This window comes from Motacilla alba, chromosome 17, assembly GCF_015832195.1.
Source record: "Motacilla alba alba isolate MOTALB_02 chromosome 17, Motacilla_alba_V1.0_pri, whole genome shotgun sequence".
Classification (NCBI taxonomy): domain Eukaryota; kingdom Metazoa; phylum Chordata; class Aves; order Passeriformes; family Motacillidae; genus Motacilla; species Motacilla alba.
This window is the reverse complement of record NC_052032.1, coordinates 11,231,377-11,244,547: the sequence shown is the minus strand read 5'-3', so window position 1 is coordinate 11,244,547 and position 13,171 is coordinate 11,231,377. Positions and strand designations below refer to the sequence as shown.

At 36.7% G+C, this 13,171-nt stretch overlaps 1 protein-coding gene across 5 annotated transcripts in view; it reads left to right on the top strand.

Annotated features, from left to right (window-relative positions):
- GARNL3 (GTPase activating Rap/RanGAP domain like 3) overlaps window positions 1–12,212 on the top strand; it is a 33,029-nt gene extending 20,817 nt beyond the window's left edge. For 3 of the 5 annotated variants that reach the window (XM_038156454.1, XM_038156453.1, XM_038156452.1), the window contains 8 exons: window positions 58–216; window positions 2,107–2,173; window positions 2,806–2,913; window positions 3,293–3,411; window positions 3,638–3,773; window positions 4,798–5,007; window positions 5,312–5,423; window positions 6,193–12,212. In XM_038156454.1, coding sequence (XP_038012382.1) covers window positions 58–216; window positions 2,107–2,173; window positions 2,806–2,913; window positions 3,293–3,411; window positions 3,638–3,773; window positions 4,798–5,007; window positions 5,312–5,423; window positions 6,193–6,349 — 1,068 coding nt within the window. In that variant the 3' untranslated portion in view covers window positions 6,350–12,212. Of the gene's footprint in view, window positions 1–57; window positions 217–2,106; window positions 2,174–2,805; window positions 2,914–3,292; window positions 3,412–3,637; window positions 3,774–4,401; window positions 5,008–5,311; window positions 5,424–6,192 lie in introns of those variants that run through there. The other 2 variants (XM_038156457.1, XM_038156456.1) reach the window with 2 other exon arrangements.
- The last annotated feature ends 959 nt before the right edge of the window (window positions 12,213–13,171 follow it).

The following is a 13,171-nucleotide window of genomic DNA, read 5'->3' as shown; positions in this document are numbered from 1 at the left end:
GCAGCACCCACAGTAGAAACTTGAAAAAGAGTGTAATTCTATTTATTTACATTATAGGAAATATGCCTTTCTGACCCTCCAGTGGTTATGACGCTGGTTGATGGACCTACTGGAGACAGTGACAATATGATCTGTGTAGCGTATCGGCATCAGTTTGATTTAATCAATGAGAGTACAGGGGAGTCCTATAGATTGCATCATGTTGAAACAAACAGGGTAAGTTTTCATCATTGAAACTTATTTTGCAAACCCCCACTGAGGATAATTTGTTGCAGACTCGGTGCATGCTGTGCTGACCTCCTAGGAGTGTAATTTATGGAGATGCTCATGTGTGCTACTTTTTACTTCTATAACCACTGCTTTAGGACACTCTGAGATACTTATTTCTTTTGGGATACATGATGATAACTCCCAAGAGAGGTAGTTATAAGATATGACATTGGGAAAAAGCCTGTGGTGTTGGAATGTTGTTGTTGCTGTCAAAAATTATTTTTTCTTTTTTCTTAGCCAGTAGTTAGCTTTTTGCCTTACTTTTGTGGTATCAGTATTTTATTGTTTAAAAAATTGCTTCAAAATAACTTTGGTGGTTAACCATCAGTATCTTATTCAGATTTGCCTATTTGCATGTAGCTAAAATATTTACATCTATTTTATCATTCTATTTAAGAAACTGCTGTCCAGTCAACTAATAACTGAATATCTATCTGTCTAGGACATAGGGAGAGGATTTAGGTAATGTCCTTGTTTTCAGAAAAAAGTTCAGTATAGCTTCTAAATAGAGATGTGGACATGTAGTTTTAGACCCAATTGAAAAAAAAAAGGAAGATCTTGCACAGGTAATCTGTTGTTGTTAATGAGATAAGGGACTACTTTTTTCATTTGATGGTTCTTGATAAATTATTTTCTTTTTGAATCGTCTCTATTTTTATTCGGATCTGGTGATGAAGAGGTACTCCTGGCATGGTTGATCAAGTGTAAACTTCTCCACAGCACTGGGAATCAATCTTGATCTGGATGAGGAGGAACTAGAAGTAAAGAATGGGGATGGAGAAGTACATCACCGTTGCCATCCACCTCTCCCATTTCTTTTCCACACTGGAATCCTTATTTCCTTTAGGAAGACAAATAAAGCACACAATTAATATGAGCTGAGCTAGTGATTTTTACGATGTTGAAATGGGTTGCCTGCTTATTTCTCTGGACAACAGAGCAGCAACGGCTTTCAGTCACTACAAAAGACAGGTCAAAATGCATTTGGTATGGATGCATAAACTTTCAGGTTTTCTTAACAGTTCTTGACCTGCACAGTAATCGTAAATGAAGGAAAGTCAAAGAACTGCTGTTCATGGAATCAGTCTCTCAGCCTTCTCACTGTCCAAGTAGTATATATGCATTTGGGAAGCATTTGTCTAATGTAACCTTATGCATTTCACTAACAAGATCTCATTTCCTGAACAGATATGCTACTTTTTGTGGCTGTTTTGGTTTGTTTTTAATCTAAATGTAAAAGACAAAACCAAAGTTGAATTAAGAGAATATATGTAGCCTAATCTATGTAAAAAATACTGTGGTTTAGCCAGCATTGCTTTTCAATTTGTAAATTCAGACTGTTCAGTAATCCTTAGGTACATCCCTATTGACCTCTGTAAATGTTAGTGATTTTGAACCAGTAATTGTTGTATCTGATCTTTTTGCTAGTCATGATGTGCATTTGAAGATCACTTTTTGAAAAGAATTGTTATCTTTAACCTACCATGTTGATTCACAGCTTTCTGAAATCATCCTATTTCCCAAAATTTATATTGCTAAATAAGTTATATGTTTTTATTGCTTTACACTGTGGTATGGTTATGAATGTTCGGTACTGTACAGAACCAAATACAAAGGAAACTAATTTTCATCCTGAGAACATCCTGAAAATTACATCACAAAAGAAGCTATTTTTAATAAATTTATTTATTTATTTCTCTTTTTTTTCCCCCTCTTTTACCTGTTGTTGTGCACTTCCCCAACTGATTGTATTGCTTGTTAGTCACAACCCAGTTGTAATAACCACAATAAGAGTATCCTCTGCCTGTTTGTTAATCTTTTCCGTGATCCTTGCAGGTTAATTTTGTTGCGGCTATTGATGTATATGAAGATGGTGAAGCTGGTCTACTGTTGTGTTATAACTGTAAGTGTTTAGGGAAGGCCAGAAATGGTAAAAGCTCTATCTGCATATGTAGATATTCTTTCATTGGAGTCTAGGTCTGTATCTGAAAATAAATTTTAGTGTTTCATTGAGAGTTTGTCAAAATACATTCTTTGGAACTTAAATGCATATTGGAGAAATTACAAATGCAAGTATTTTAGTCATACTAGCTGTTTTATAGATGTGCAGGTTATATGATTAATGAAATCTTGGTGTCTGTAATAACCCATGTGCATAACAGTCTTCAAAGAATTACATGAAAATATGGCTACTTGAAGAGCAGAGAAATACAATTCTGCGGACACTGCTTTCTGAATTTTTCTTGCCTGTTTCTGTATCTACAGACAAGTTAGGGACCTAGTGACTGTTGAAACAGTAATACTTACTTTGTGAAATATGACAACTTATTAAAATGTAGGTCTTTTATTTTGGTTTTTCCAGTGTGTTCACAGAGAAAGCAACTTTTGCTTAGCTGTTTGGCTATAGAGGGACTTTTACATGAATGTTTGATTGTGTGCATAATGTCCACCCTTCTGCAAAATCTCCCTATAAAATGGGTGGTGGTTGCTTACAGTGTAAAGTGATGGAGGCTTTTTTTTTCTATTTTGCTGCAGATGTTTGTCAATACAGAAAGGTATATCCTTTCAGTGGACATTCTCCACTTGTCCACCCATCAGCTTATGACTTCCACTTCAGCTGGAATCAAGTTCCTTATGCTGTTGGTAAGAAAATATCTCTTTTTTTAGATGGTTTTTTCCCTACTATTTTTGCCTGCACTTGGCTCTGGTGGAATTCCAGTATTCTGGGAATAAGCATGTTACATTCATGATGCCACTTGACGTAAGTTTCTGATAAAAGTGGAGCCTTGGAAGCAAGTTCATACTTTGTTGAACTTTTTCCACCTTTCTTTTTTGTTTCCCATTTTGTATTCCCTCTGTATTCTGCCAGGCATGAAGAGTGAAATTTTCTTCAGTGTGTTAGACAACACTTTTCATAAAAAAGGAATGTGCCAGAAGAGGTCAAGAACAGTTTTCTAGGAGCATCCAAGAAACTTTTGATTTAACCATTTTTCCTTGCCAAATAACTTCTATTTCATTGCAGTCTGTGCTTTCCCTTACGTTCTTGCCTTCACTACTGATTCCATTGAGATCCGATTAGTGGTGAATGGGAACTTAGTCCACACAGCAGTTGTGCCTGAGCTTCAACTTGTAGCATCAAGGGTAAGACAGAAAAATCGTGTTTGACTATTTCTGTGATGTGTTGGGATCTAATTAACATAAAAAGTTGCTGCCACTAAAAATGTAACAAACAAAACTGAAATACATGCTTACTTTATCTGCAATAATTGTTCGTCTGTCTGCTCCTAGTTTATATCGAGGACAAAGTGACTCAGAAGATGATTAGGAAAGCCTCACTCTACTAACGATGGGTTATATGTCATTTCAGTCAGATATTTATTTTAAAGCTACTGCTGCAGTAAGTGGATCATCTGACAGCAGCTCTAAGGAAATGAGTTCAAAGAGTTCTCCTCAAACACCGACAGCTTACGAAAAGCCAGAATTACCTCTTCCTTCTCTAGAAGGTAATGCGATCTCTAATGGTTCCAACAGCTATCAAATCTCGGTGTGGCCGGTCTTAAGTAAAGATGGTAAAAAAATGTGAGTTCCCACCTGAAATTGTGGAGGATAAGAGATTTTCTATTTTCCACACATATAAAGCACTTGGCTGAGCTTTTGCACTGTAGTATCTTTTCTGAATACATGGTAGCACTATTCTGAAGAAATAAATTCTGTAGGAAGGGAGGAATTAAACCTCACTATCTTGATGACTCTTTCACAATGTGACCACGAGTCATAATGCAAAAAGGGGCATAAAAAGGTGAGAAAGCTTGACATTTCATATATGCTATTCCTTTCATTAAAGAAAAGCTGAATAACTACCGAATGGCTGAAGCTCTTTTGCGAAAAAAAAGTAAGAAGCCTTGAAAAGCTTTGCACAGACAATTTAGTGCAACATGATCTATGAGCAGTCAATCTGTAGTGTAACAATAAAGGACAAACAAGGGAACGTCAACTAAATAATGCAAGATGTGTGTACACCTTTCTTCCTTAAATCTGCTGCTTTACTGTTAGCAGATAGGAAAAGGAGAAGGTAATCACAAATTTCTTATTTGATGGTAAGTTTGGAACTTTGGTTTGTTTTTCTTCTAGGAATTAGGAAAACACGGTATTTTGTGTTACCTAAGAGGAGGAGTCATAATATAAATCACTTGGGATCCAGGCTCCAATTTGTTTGCAGTACTTAAAAACACACGGGAAATACTGCACAGAGTGCAGTGGAATACTCGGCCACAGGTCATATAAATTCGCTTCCTGGTTCCGCTCCTGATTCATCGTGTTGCCAAGAGTCAATCTTCTTTTTCTCTCTAAGTCAAATTGCTTGTATTTCTTCCTTCTCCTAGCTTATTTGTATTGAAAGATTGTAATTTCAGTTAAAAAGTGCCCAGCTCAACAAGTATAGCTTGTCTTTCTAATTTTTCATTTAGAATTATTAAGAACTGATTCTGTTGTGCAAGTGTAATATTCTTTTTTCTTTCTGTGTTTCAGGTGAAGTTCCATGCAAAAACCTGTACAAAATACCTCTGAGCAATCTGGTTGGGCGAAGCATTGAACGACCTCTGAAGTCACCTTTGGCTCCCAAGGTCATCACTACTACAACATCGAGTGGCATTACCTCTCTTCCAGTTACGCACTCACTACCTTTATCTCGTATGGAAATTAAAGAAATTGCAAGCAGAACGCGTAAAGAATTGCTGGGTAAACTCTCCTCATTCCTCAGTGTTATGTATCAGTTGCCAAACATATACTTTCTAATCTTTGCACCATCACAGGTAGGTTTGTAATATGCAGCTAGTATTCATAAATTATTAAGAGAAAAAAGGAAACAGTGACGAAGCATTATTTGCAAATAGTATACCCATTGTCTGATCATGTATAAGGTGGCCATATTCTCAGCTAGGTAGAAATCGTTAGTAATGGAAACCAGCAACAGATACCTTAACCTTTTCATGAATACTTTGTTTTCTGTTGAAAGTATTAAGTCTTTTATTCCTTTACTGAGGTCTCTTGGATGAGCCTATACCCAAGACAGAAAGTGCACAGAAGCTGAAAAAGGGTTCTCGAAGACAGTCAGACCCTAAGCAGGGAGCTGTAAGATCATCAAGTAGTGACAGGTAAATATGTTTTAGAAGAGAGCCTAAGTTAGACTGTAAATATTTTCAGAATTGATTGCTCATGCTTATCTCAGTTGGCATGAGGCTGACTGAAACCTTTGTATATCCATCTGCATTTCATGCTAATGTGTTTGTTAGAGTATCTGAATACCATAAGTACTGAAGCAGTTACACTTTTTGCTAAAGACATGTTAATGATAATAATAATAATAATGATAATGATGCAAGACAAGACTAAATGGCATTTTGTGGGACCTGCTGCAGCTGAACCTGTTATAAAGATTTGGACTACTGCAGCTGCACTGTGCAGACTCTTGTTTTCTTTGTATGCTCTTGTGTTGCTTTTTTCAGAATAAATTTTGTGAAAAAATACTGCAGCATTTGTCTGTTTGGCACTCTCCCAAATTTGCCCTGAACCAGGACACCCCAGTGCCATTCTCTTGTTTTCATTGTTTCCATAACTTATGTTTGCCTAGAGTACTGGCAGAATACAGAATACTGGCAAGATAAAGGAGACTAACAAAACAAAAAATTTCTTGCAGTGTAAAACTATGTTTATATATTTCCCTACTTGGAAATTATTTGGGTGAGGGGCTTCATTAATACTGCCCTTTGATTGTTTTTAGTAGAGTAAAACAGGAGGAAACTTAGTTTGTAATGGTCTGTGTCTGTCTTTAGGGTAACTTGACTGAATCTAGAAATAGCCATTGTTCCTTCCTGCCCTGACCTGTGTATTTTTTTTTAGTAACTTTTGTCTTCCTCTTTGCAGGATAATCTCAAGCTCGTTTGAAGGCTATTCTGAAAGACATCATCTTTCCACTAGTTCAGATCCTGATACTTCAGCAAACAGGGAGGAGAGCTCACCATCTAGCTATCCATTTCAGCTGATTTCTTTATATGATGAAGACATCATTGACTTAAAATGAAGACACTTTTTAAAACCTTTCTTCCTTACAGCTCTGTAAGCTCTATGGCAATGTTACAAACACAGCTTCTGGTAGTAAAATGTGGCTGGAAGTACTGGTGATAAATCCTTATGGAATCCATGTTCTGGTTAGCACAACCTGATTTGGCAATGCTTATATCTTTGACATAGGTATGTTTTCTCAGTTAATGAAGCATTACTTAAATGATATGCAGCAAAGTTAATTGCTGTTATTACTATCATGAGTTGTTTTACAACAGTGTATGTCATGTTGGAAGAGGAATTTTATAACACAAATTACTACTTTTGGTTTTTTGGTCTTTAAAAAACAGAAGAACAACAACAAAAAAAAAGGCTTGCAGGCAAGGTCATTTCAAACACTGGCATCAGTCCCTAAATTGATGCATCTGTGGTATGTTCACTGAATAATCAGGTGAGATATGAAGATGGTGTTTCCTTGGCTCATTGTTTAGAGAAACTTGAAAACTCTTTTGGCATAAAGAATCCCTGAGCAGAGAACCTTTCTGTAGGACACAAACTTTCAGAATATTTCTCAAAAAATTGGAAACTAAAAAAAAATTAAAAACCCCGTGAACAAACAAAAAATGCAGAAACAAAAACTCCAGTCTACCTACTGGAAAACTCTTACTGTAGTGCATCTGCAGATTTTTCCATTACAGGCAGAAGAGCCAATCCAAATTTTCTTTGACTATGAAAAGATTCTTATGCAGACATCATCATTAGCTGTTGTCTGTGCTTGCACCAACAGTATAAGTAATTATTTCAGATAGTTGTATTTTTCTAACTGGATGCAGACTGAAATTTCAGTGCTAATAAGGTAGTCTTCTGTGATGAAACAGTGATCTTGTCTCTTACTGTATTAAAGGACAGGGGTTTGTATTTAAAGTTTGGTTGGTTTTTTTTTTAACCCTTTCCTCTAGAACACCTTTGCAGGAATTTTGTTTGGTTTGGGTTTTTTTTCATGAAAACTTTCTAAATATGATGTTTTTATCTTTATTAGCAAGTGTTTCTTGTTCTAAATGTAGAAATACTTCTGTATCCTTGATTTTATTTCATAATATCATCCGTATGTCATGATTTCACTTTTGTTCAGGCATGATCATCTGGAGATGCGTGCCTTTTGCTGCCATCTGTCTGAATGTAAAACTGGTTTTGCAAAGTGATTTTTTTTTCTCAGTTTATTATATAATATGGCTGAATTGCTTCACTTAAGAGAATATACAAAGTCTTACCTGGAAACATAATTTCTTACTCTCAACTGGGGTGGCTAATCAACAGAAGAAGCAATATTTCCAATAGCAATTAGTCTAGGAGAAGAAGGCCATTATTACTTTAGTGGATTTGGCACTCATAGATGTGTGGGGTGAACCTTAATAAGCATCTAAAAGGGAGTACCAGATTGAAGTATTTGCAAAAACTTGTAATTATTCTTTGAAAATGTTGTTTCCAGAGATTGTTACTTTTACCCTACCCTTATTTATTTGGACAGTTAAGGTTTAAAGAAAATCAATCTGAAAGTACCACGCAGTACTTATTTTCCTGGAAGTTGTAAACACTTCTGAATCCACTGGATCTAATTTGGGGTCACTGTTGGCACTTACGTATTTTTAAAAAGGAAAAGAACCAGCTTTTTCCAAAAACAGCTCTCTCAGTGTAGTATTTGATTTGTGGTTTGTGGCTATTTTTGAAGACTGTACCAGTGTGTTGCAAAGCTGGGGCTTTAGTTAAAATTTTAGCTGGAAACTTTGCTTTACCCTGTTAGTATACTGGATTTTAAATATACTGCAGATGTTAACCTGTGCTATCACAGCATGATTTAAAATGATTAACCATTGTTTGATAGCAGTTAAAGCAATATATGGAGATTTTTAAACTTGTTTTGAAGGACCTGAGCAGACACATACTTGGGTATCCTGAAAGACTAGCCTTAGAGATGGAGCACTAGGGAGAACAAGAAGAATGAGAAAAGTTTGACAGAAAGCTTGACTGGCTGTGATGGTAGTCGGAATGCATATAGATACAGCATTTGCATTATATCCTAAACATGATTATAGAAGAAAGGGCTATAAAGCAAGAGTTATTTTCTTGAACCAGAAGTGCAGCAGTGGCTGTAAGGTATTACCATTAATTAAGAGAGTGTTGGGTGGTGGGAATGTGTGTGTGTGTGAGAGAGAGAGAGAGAAAGACAGACCCTTTGAAGTTTTGCCTGTAATTACAGCATTGAGAACATCTAGCAAATGAACTATAAGGAGTGCAGATACTGGATTACTGAAGCACAAAACCAGATCATACTGCCTTCATGGTACATACCTGGAAAGGGATATAATTTGAAGAGGGAAGCCCAGCAACTGCATCCCTGCCCACCTCCCACCTGCTTCTATGCTATAGCTTGACTTAATGGGTCTGGTACAAGCTGCTAAGCAAGTCACACTAGGAACTACCAGATCTTAACACACCATTGCTCATATAGGAGAGGAAGGAGCCAAATCCTGGAAAAAAAATTAATGTGTTCATTCTTAATGTATCCAGTAAGTGCCTTGTTAAGGTTTTGCTTCTGTACTTAAGAGTGTCATAGAGGGATAATATCTAATGTGGCAAAAGAAGTAGAGAGCGATACAACATTTTGTTTGGGTTATATGACACCTAGAGTTGGTAGCTGAGGCTTTAGGGCCATGTATATGTAGTTTACTACCTGCTTATTGTAGGAGAGCAGCCCAGAACATAGGTAGAAGGCAGAGAACATGGAAATAATATTCCAGTTTTATTTGACACAAGCCAAGGAACCAAATTCTGTGAAGACCTTTATCACATTGATTGTATCAAAAAAACAATTACCAACACAATCACGTGAAATTGCTGATGTATGCAACCTTGTACAAGGATAGCTTCTTTGAGTTTTTAGTAGTCTAAACAGACAGCTATGGTTTCCGTGTCTCTTCATGTGAGGAGAGCTAGCTTCTAGCCATTGTTTTTCTCAAAACATCATCCTTACTATTGAGACTGCTAATTAAAATCTAGAGGCAGTTGGTGGTATTGATACCGAAGCTCTTGTGCATCATTTATAAAGGGCAAAGTTCTTACACACCTGCAGAACCTCTCTTTGTGACTGGTATAACATGACAAGGCTTGTTGGAAGGCTGCTGGGATGGCTATAGTGTTGTTCACTCCAGCGTTGGAGCTATGTTGTTTGCCCTCTGTTTTTCCAGCATGTGCATGCATATACTCTCTAAAACTTAAAAAGTAGTCTTGGGCTCAAATTGTAGCCATGTCCACTGTAAGCACAACCCTTTCTCCTTTCACTCTGGGTGTTAAAGCTGCCTGTAGGCTGCGTTCTTGATGCTGGCTGACCATCTCATGGTTAGCAGAAAAGACAATCTTTGAATCTACTGTGTAAGATGGGTTTTGTTCTGATAGGAAAACTGAAAAGTGTTGCTACAGATGGATGGAAGGAAGGAATTGTTTCCATGAAGGAAGAATTGTTACCAGATTGAAGACTTGCTGTCAGGCTAAGTTTAACTGAAGGCCCATTCTGGACTCTTGGCTAAATTTCTGCAACAAATACTTTCTATCCCAATGTGCTGGATTTGTAGGCGGCAGCAGGGCTCTTAACTCCTTCTGGCTAAACGGTGTTGGTCACCACTTCATCCCTGTGCCTTAGTCTGACTAAATTATAGGAATGTCATTTACATTGGTGCAAGCATTAGATTGTACAGGTAGTTAATTTAGAATGTACTTGTGTGTTCTCACCAGCATGGTTAATGATGCACAGAATCACAAAATAGTTGAGGGTAGAAAGGACCACTGTGTTAGCATCTAGTCCAGTACACACACCTGTGCACCACCATTCCAGAATCCGTTCAAAATGGATGTGCAAGATTTTGGGCTACTTGTCATCTTTGTCCTGCACTTGAATTGCAGCATGCATATAAACCATCACCATAACTTTGAAGTGTGACTAGGACTTAAGAACCCCCTGACACATGAACTAAGTTAATTCACACACACACAAAATATGGAGCCCTTAAGGCTTTGATGAGCTGTTTGCAAGGTCCCTATAGCCTAGTTTGGCCTTTAGAAACCAGTACAAAGAGTCATTTTTGTCCAGCTCCTTATTCTAGTGGCAATGCAGTACATACAAATATTTTATATGTGTTTGAAAGTAACAAAACACTTCCTTCTAATAAGAAACAAAGACCCACATTAAATTTGAAAGGGCTATGGCTATTCATGGTAGCAAGAGAACTGCTCTCTTACTTCAGTGAATGCATGCATACATTCAGTTTCCTGGTTTGCAAAGAAGTAAGGCCTGTTCTAGTTATAGTCCTTTACTAGTTTGGGGCTGATTCTTGTTTGTTTTGGTTTGTGTGATTTCTGGAGGCTGGTGGTGTGGGCAGGTTTTTTGTTGGTTGGGATTTTTTTTTTCAGGTTTTAGGGGGGGGGTTGCTTGGCTGGGTTGGTTTCTTTGTTTGTTTGCTTTGTTTTTTGTATTTTTTATGTTTTTTTTTTAATTTCCTGTTGTTTTTCAATGTATAACATACATTCAAGTATGCACCTGGAATGAACAGCAGGTTTGTTCTCTGCCTTCATGTGATTATTTTATAAATGTGCATGTATTTGTAATTGATAGATTCAACCTGAATTTTTTTAGTACTTGACAGTCAACTGAATAAATATTTAAACAGTACTTAAGAGAGCGGGGAATGGGTAATGTTATTGCCTAACTAGTTACATATGGTTAAGGTTGCTACTCCTGACATATATTTTCTGCTGTTCTAAGTATATTTGACCAGTAACGGCTAGCTTGAACATGTTTTTCTAAAGGTGTGGGTCTATAACTTGTCCTTGCAGATGCAGTGGCTTTTCCAGAGCTGTTGGCTTAGTCTGCATTTGAAATATATAACCCTTTTCATTGGATTTGGTTTTCAATATATATACATATATAGGTGTATATATATTTGTAATTTCTACTGTAACTTTTCAGGGATTAAAAACCCCGAGTTATATATATAGGAATTTAAAGTAATGGGATCATAAAAGGCAGGGGAAGGGAAAATCCCATCAGCTAGTGATAAGGTATTTCAGAATTTTTTCTGTTGCCTTCTGTGTAAGAAAATGGGTATCATGCTATTTTCATTCTTAACAATTTGATGTCATGGTTCATATGCACAGTGCTTGCTTATTCTGTTAAAGCACTGTTTTCTCAGATAGGCTTAATCTGTTTTTGTGAAGGACTAAATTATACCCTGGGAACCTAATATTAACAATATGGGAAGGCTCAAGAGCTTATGCAGCAAACATCTGTACTTGCATGCAGGTTAGAAAGTGTTTTTACTCTTATTACTTGAGCTCAGCAACTTCACCAGCCTGTATACTGCTTAGTTGTTTCACTTTGTTGCTGACCTGTAACTGACTGACTCCTCTTTGCTACTGGAAATTGTGGTACTAGCATCTGGCTTGAAGAGAAAATGGAGATAATTTTCTGCATATTTACCTGGTTGAATGGAAAATGTTATGTAAAGGTTTATGCGGAGCGTTATCAATCTAGAATGTCATTTTAATTGTCTTTGAATGGTAGCAGACTGCTTTGTATTTTAATAATGGCATAATATTAAGACTGTTGCTATGTTTGTGATCAAAGACTCTTTACCATTGGTCTTAAATGCTGATGTATTACCATTTTTTTAATGTCATATGATAGCATGTATGGTTTGTATTTTAGATACGACATCCAAATAGAGACAGTCCTATCACATCTGAAAATGGTTTAAGTGCTATTTATCACCTTTGTGAAGAAGAAACATGATTTATTTCTTCATCTGTAATAAACTCTAAATTTGACCCCACCTTTCACCTGTTTCACACACACAGGACTAATGACTTTCAAATTTGCAAAGTAAAAGACCAGAAATGAAAAAGACATGAAGTAGCACAGAGCATTGCTTTTTCCATTTGAGTTTTCTGAAGTGCTGTATCATTCCTATGAGAGTGCTGTTTGTGTCTTAAGCTTTACCCTTTTCTTTGATAAAAGCCATAATCTAGCTTTGGTTTATGTTTCCAGACATCTTTTAAGACTTTTGGAGACCTCCTTCAGCTGGGGATCTTTACTCTGTAAACTAACACTACAAAATAGTTTTTCTCCCTTTCTGGCTAAATGTGTATTCTTACTGTCTCCAAGACCTTGCAATTCCTTTTGAAAAAGCAATCATCTTTCCTGAAGCATCAAAGACATTCCCTTAAGAGCTATAACCCTTCTTGTGATTTAAATGCATTCCTAGCCATATTGATAACAATAAGAAAAAAACCTTAAATCTGTGGGATCATATGCAGTTGGGATTAAGACTTAATTCTGTGGTCAGAATGAATAGAAATAACAGCCACACAAACATCAAGTACTGCAGTCTGAAACTAACATAACCCAGGCTACATTGTGCACTTCTTCACTGTAAGGTGCACCATAAGGAAAATGTAGAGTTAAGCAAGAAAATTGTATTTATTTATAGAATTAGATTTTATTTTACATCTTGGGGAAAAAAAAATATGGGCCCCAATATAATTAATATTCTCACACGGCCATTGCAGTCAGTACACCAGGGTAAAAGGACACAGGAACTGAAGAAATAAGAGTAATTCACGATGCTTACTATAAAATCCTGAATTTCTTTGGGTTCCTAAGAAGGCCATAACCCAGTTCCTTGCCACACAAGCAGCAGTTGATATGCCTCTCAGTTTAAGTAGGATTTCAGTTATCAGCAACCATGGAGCTGGAAACCAGGTACAGGCAAAACGTGTAATTACAAAGTGA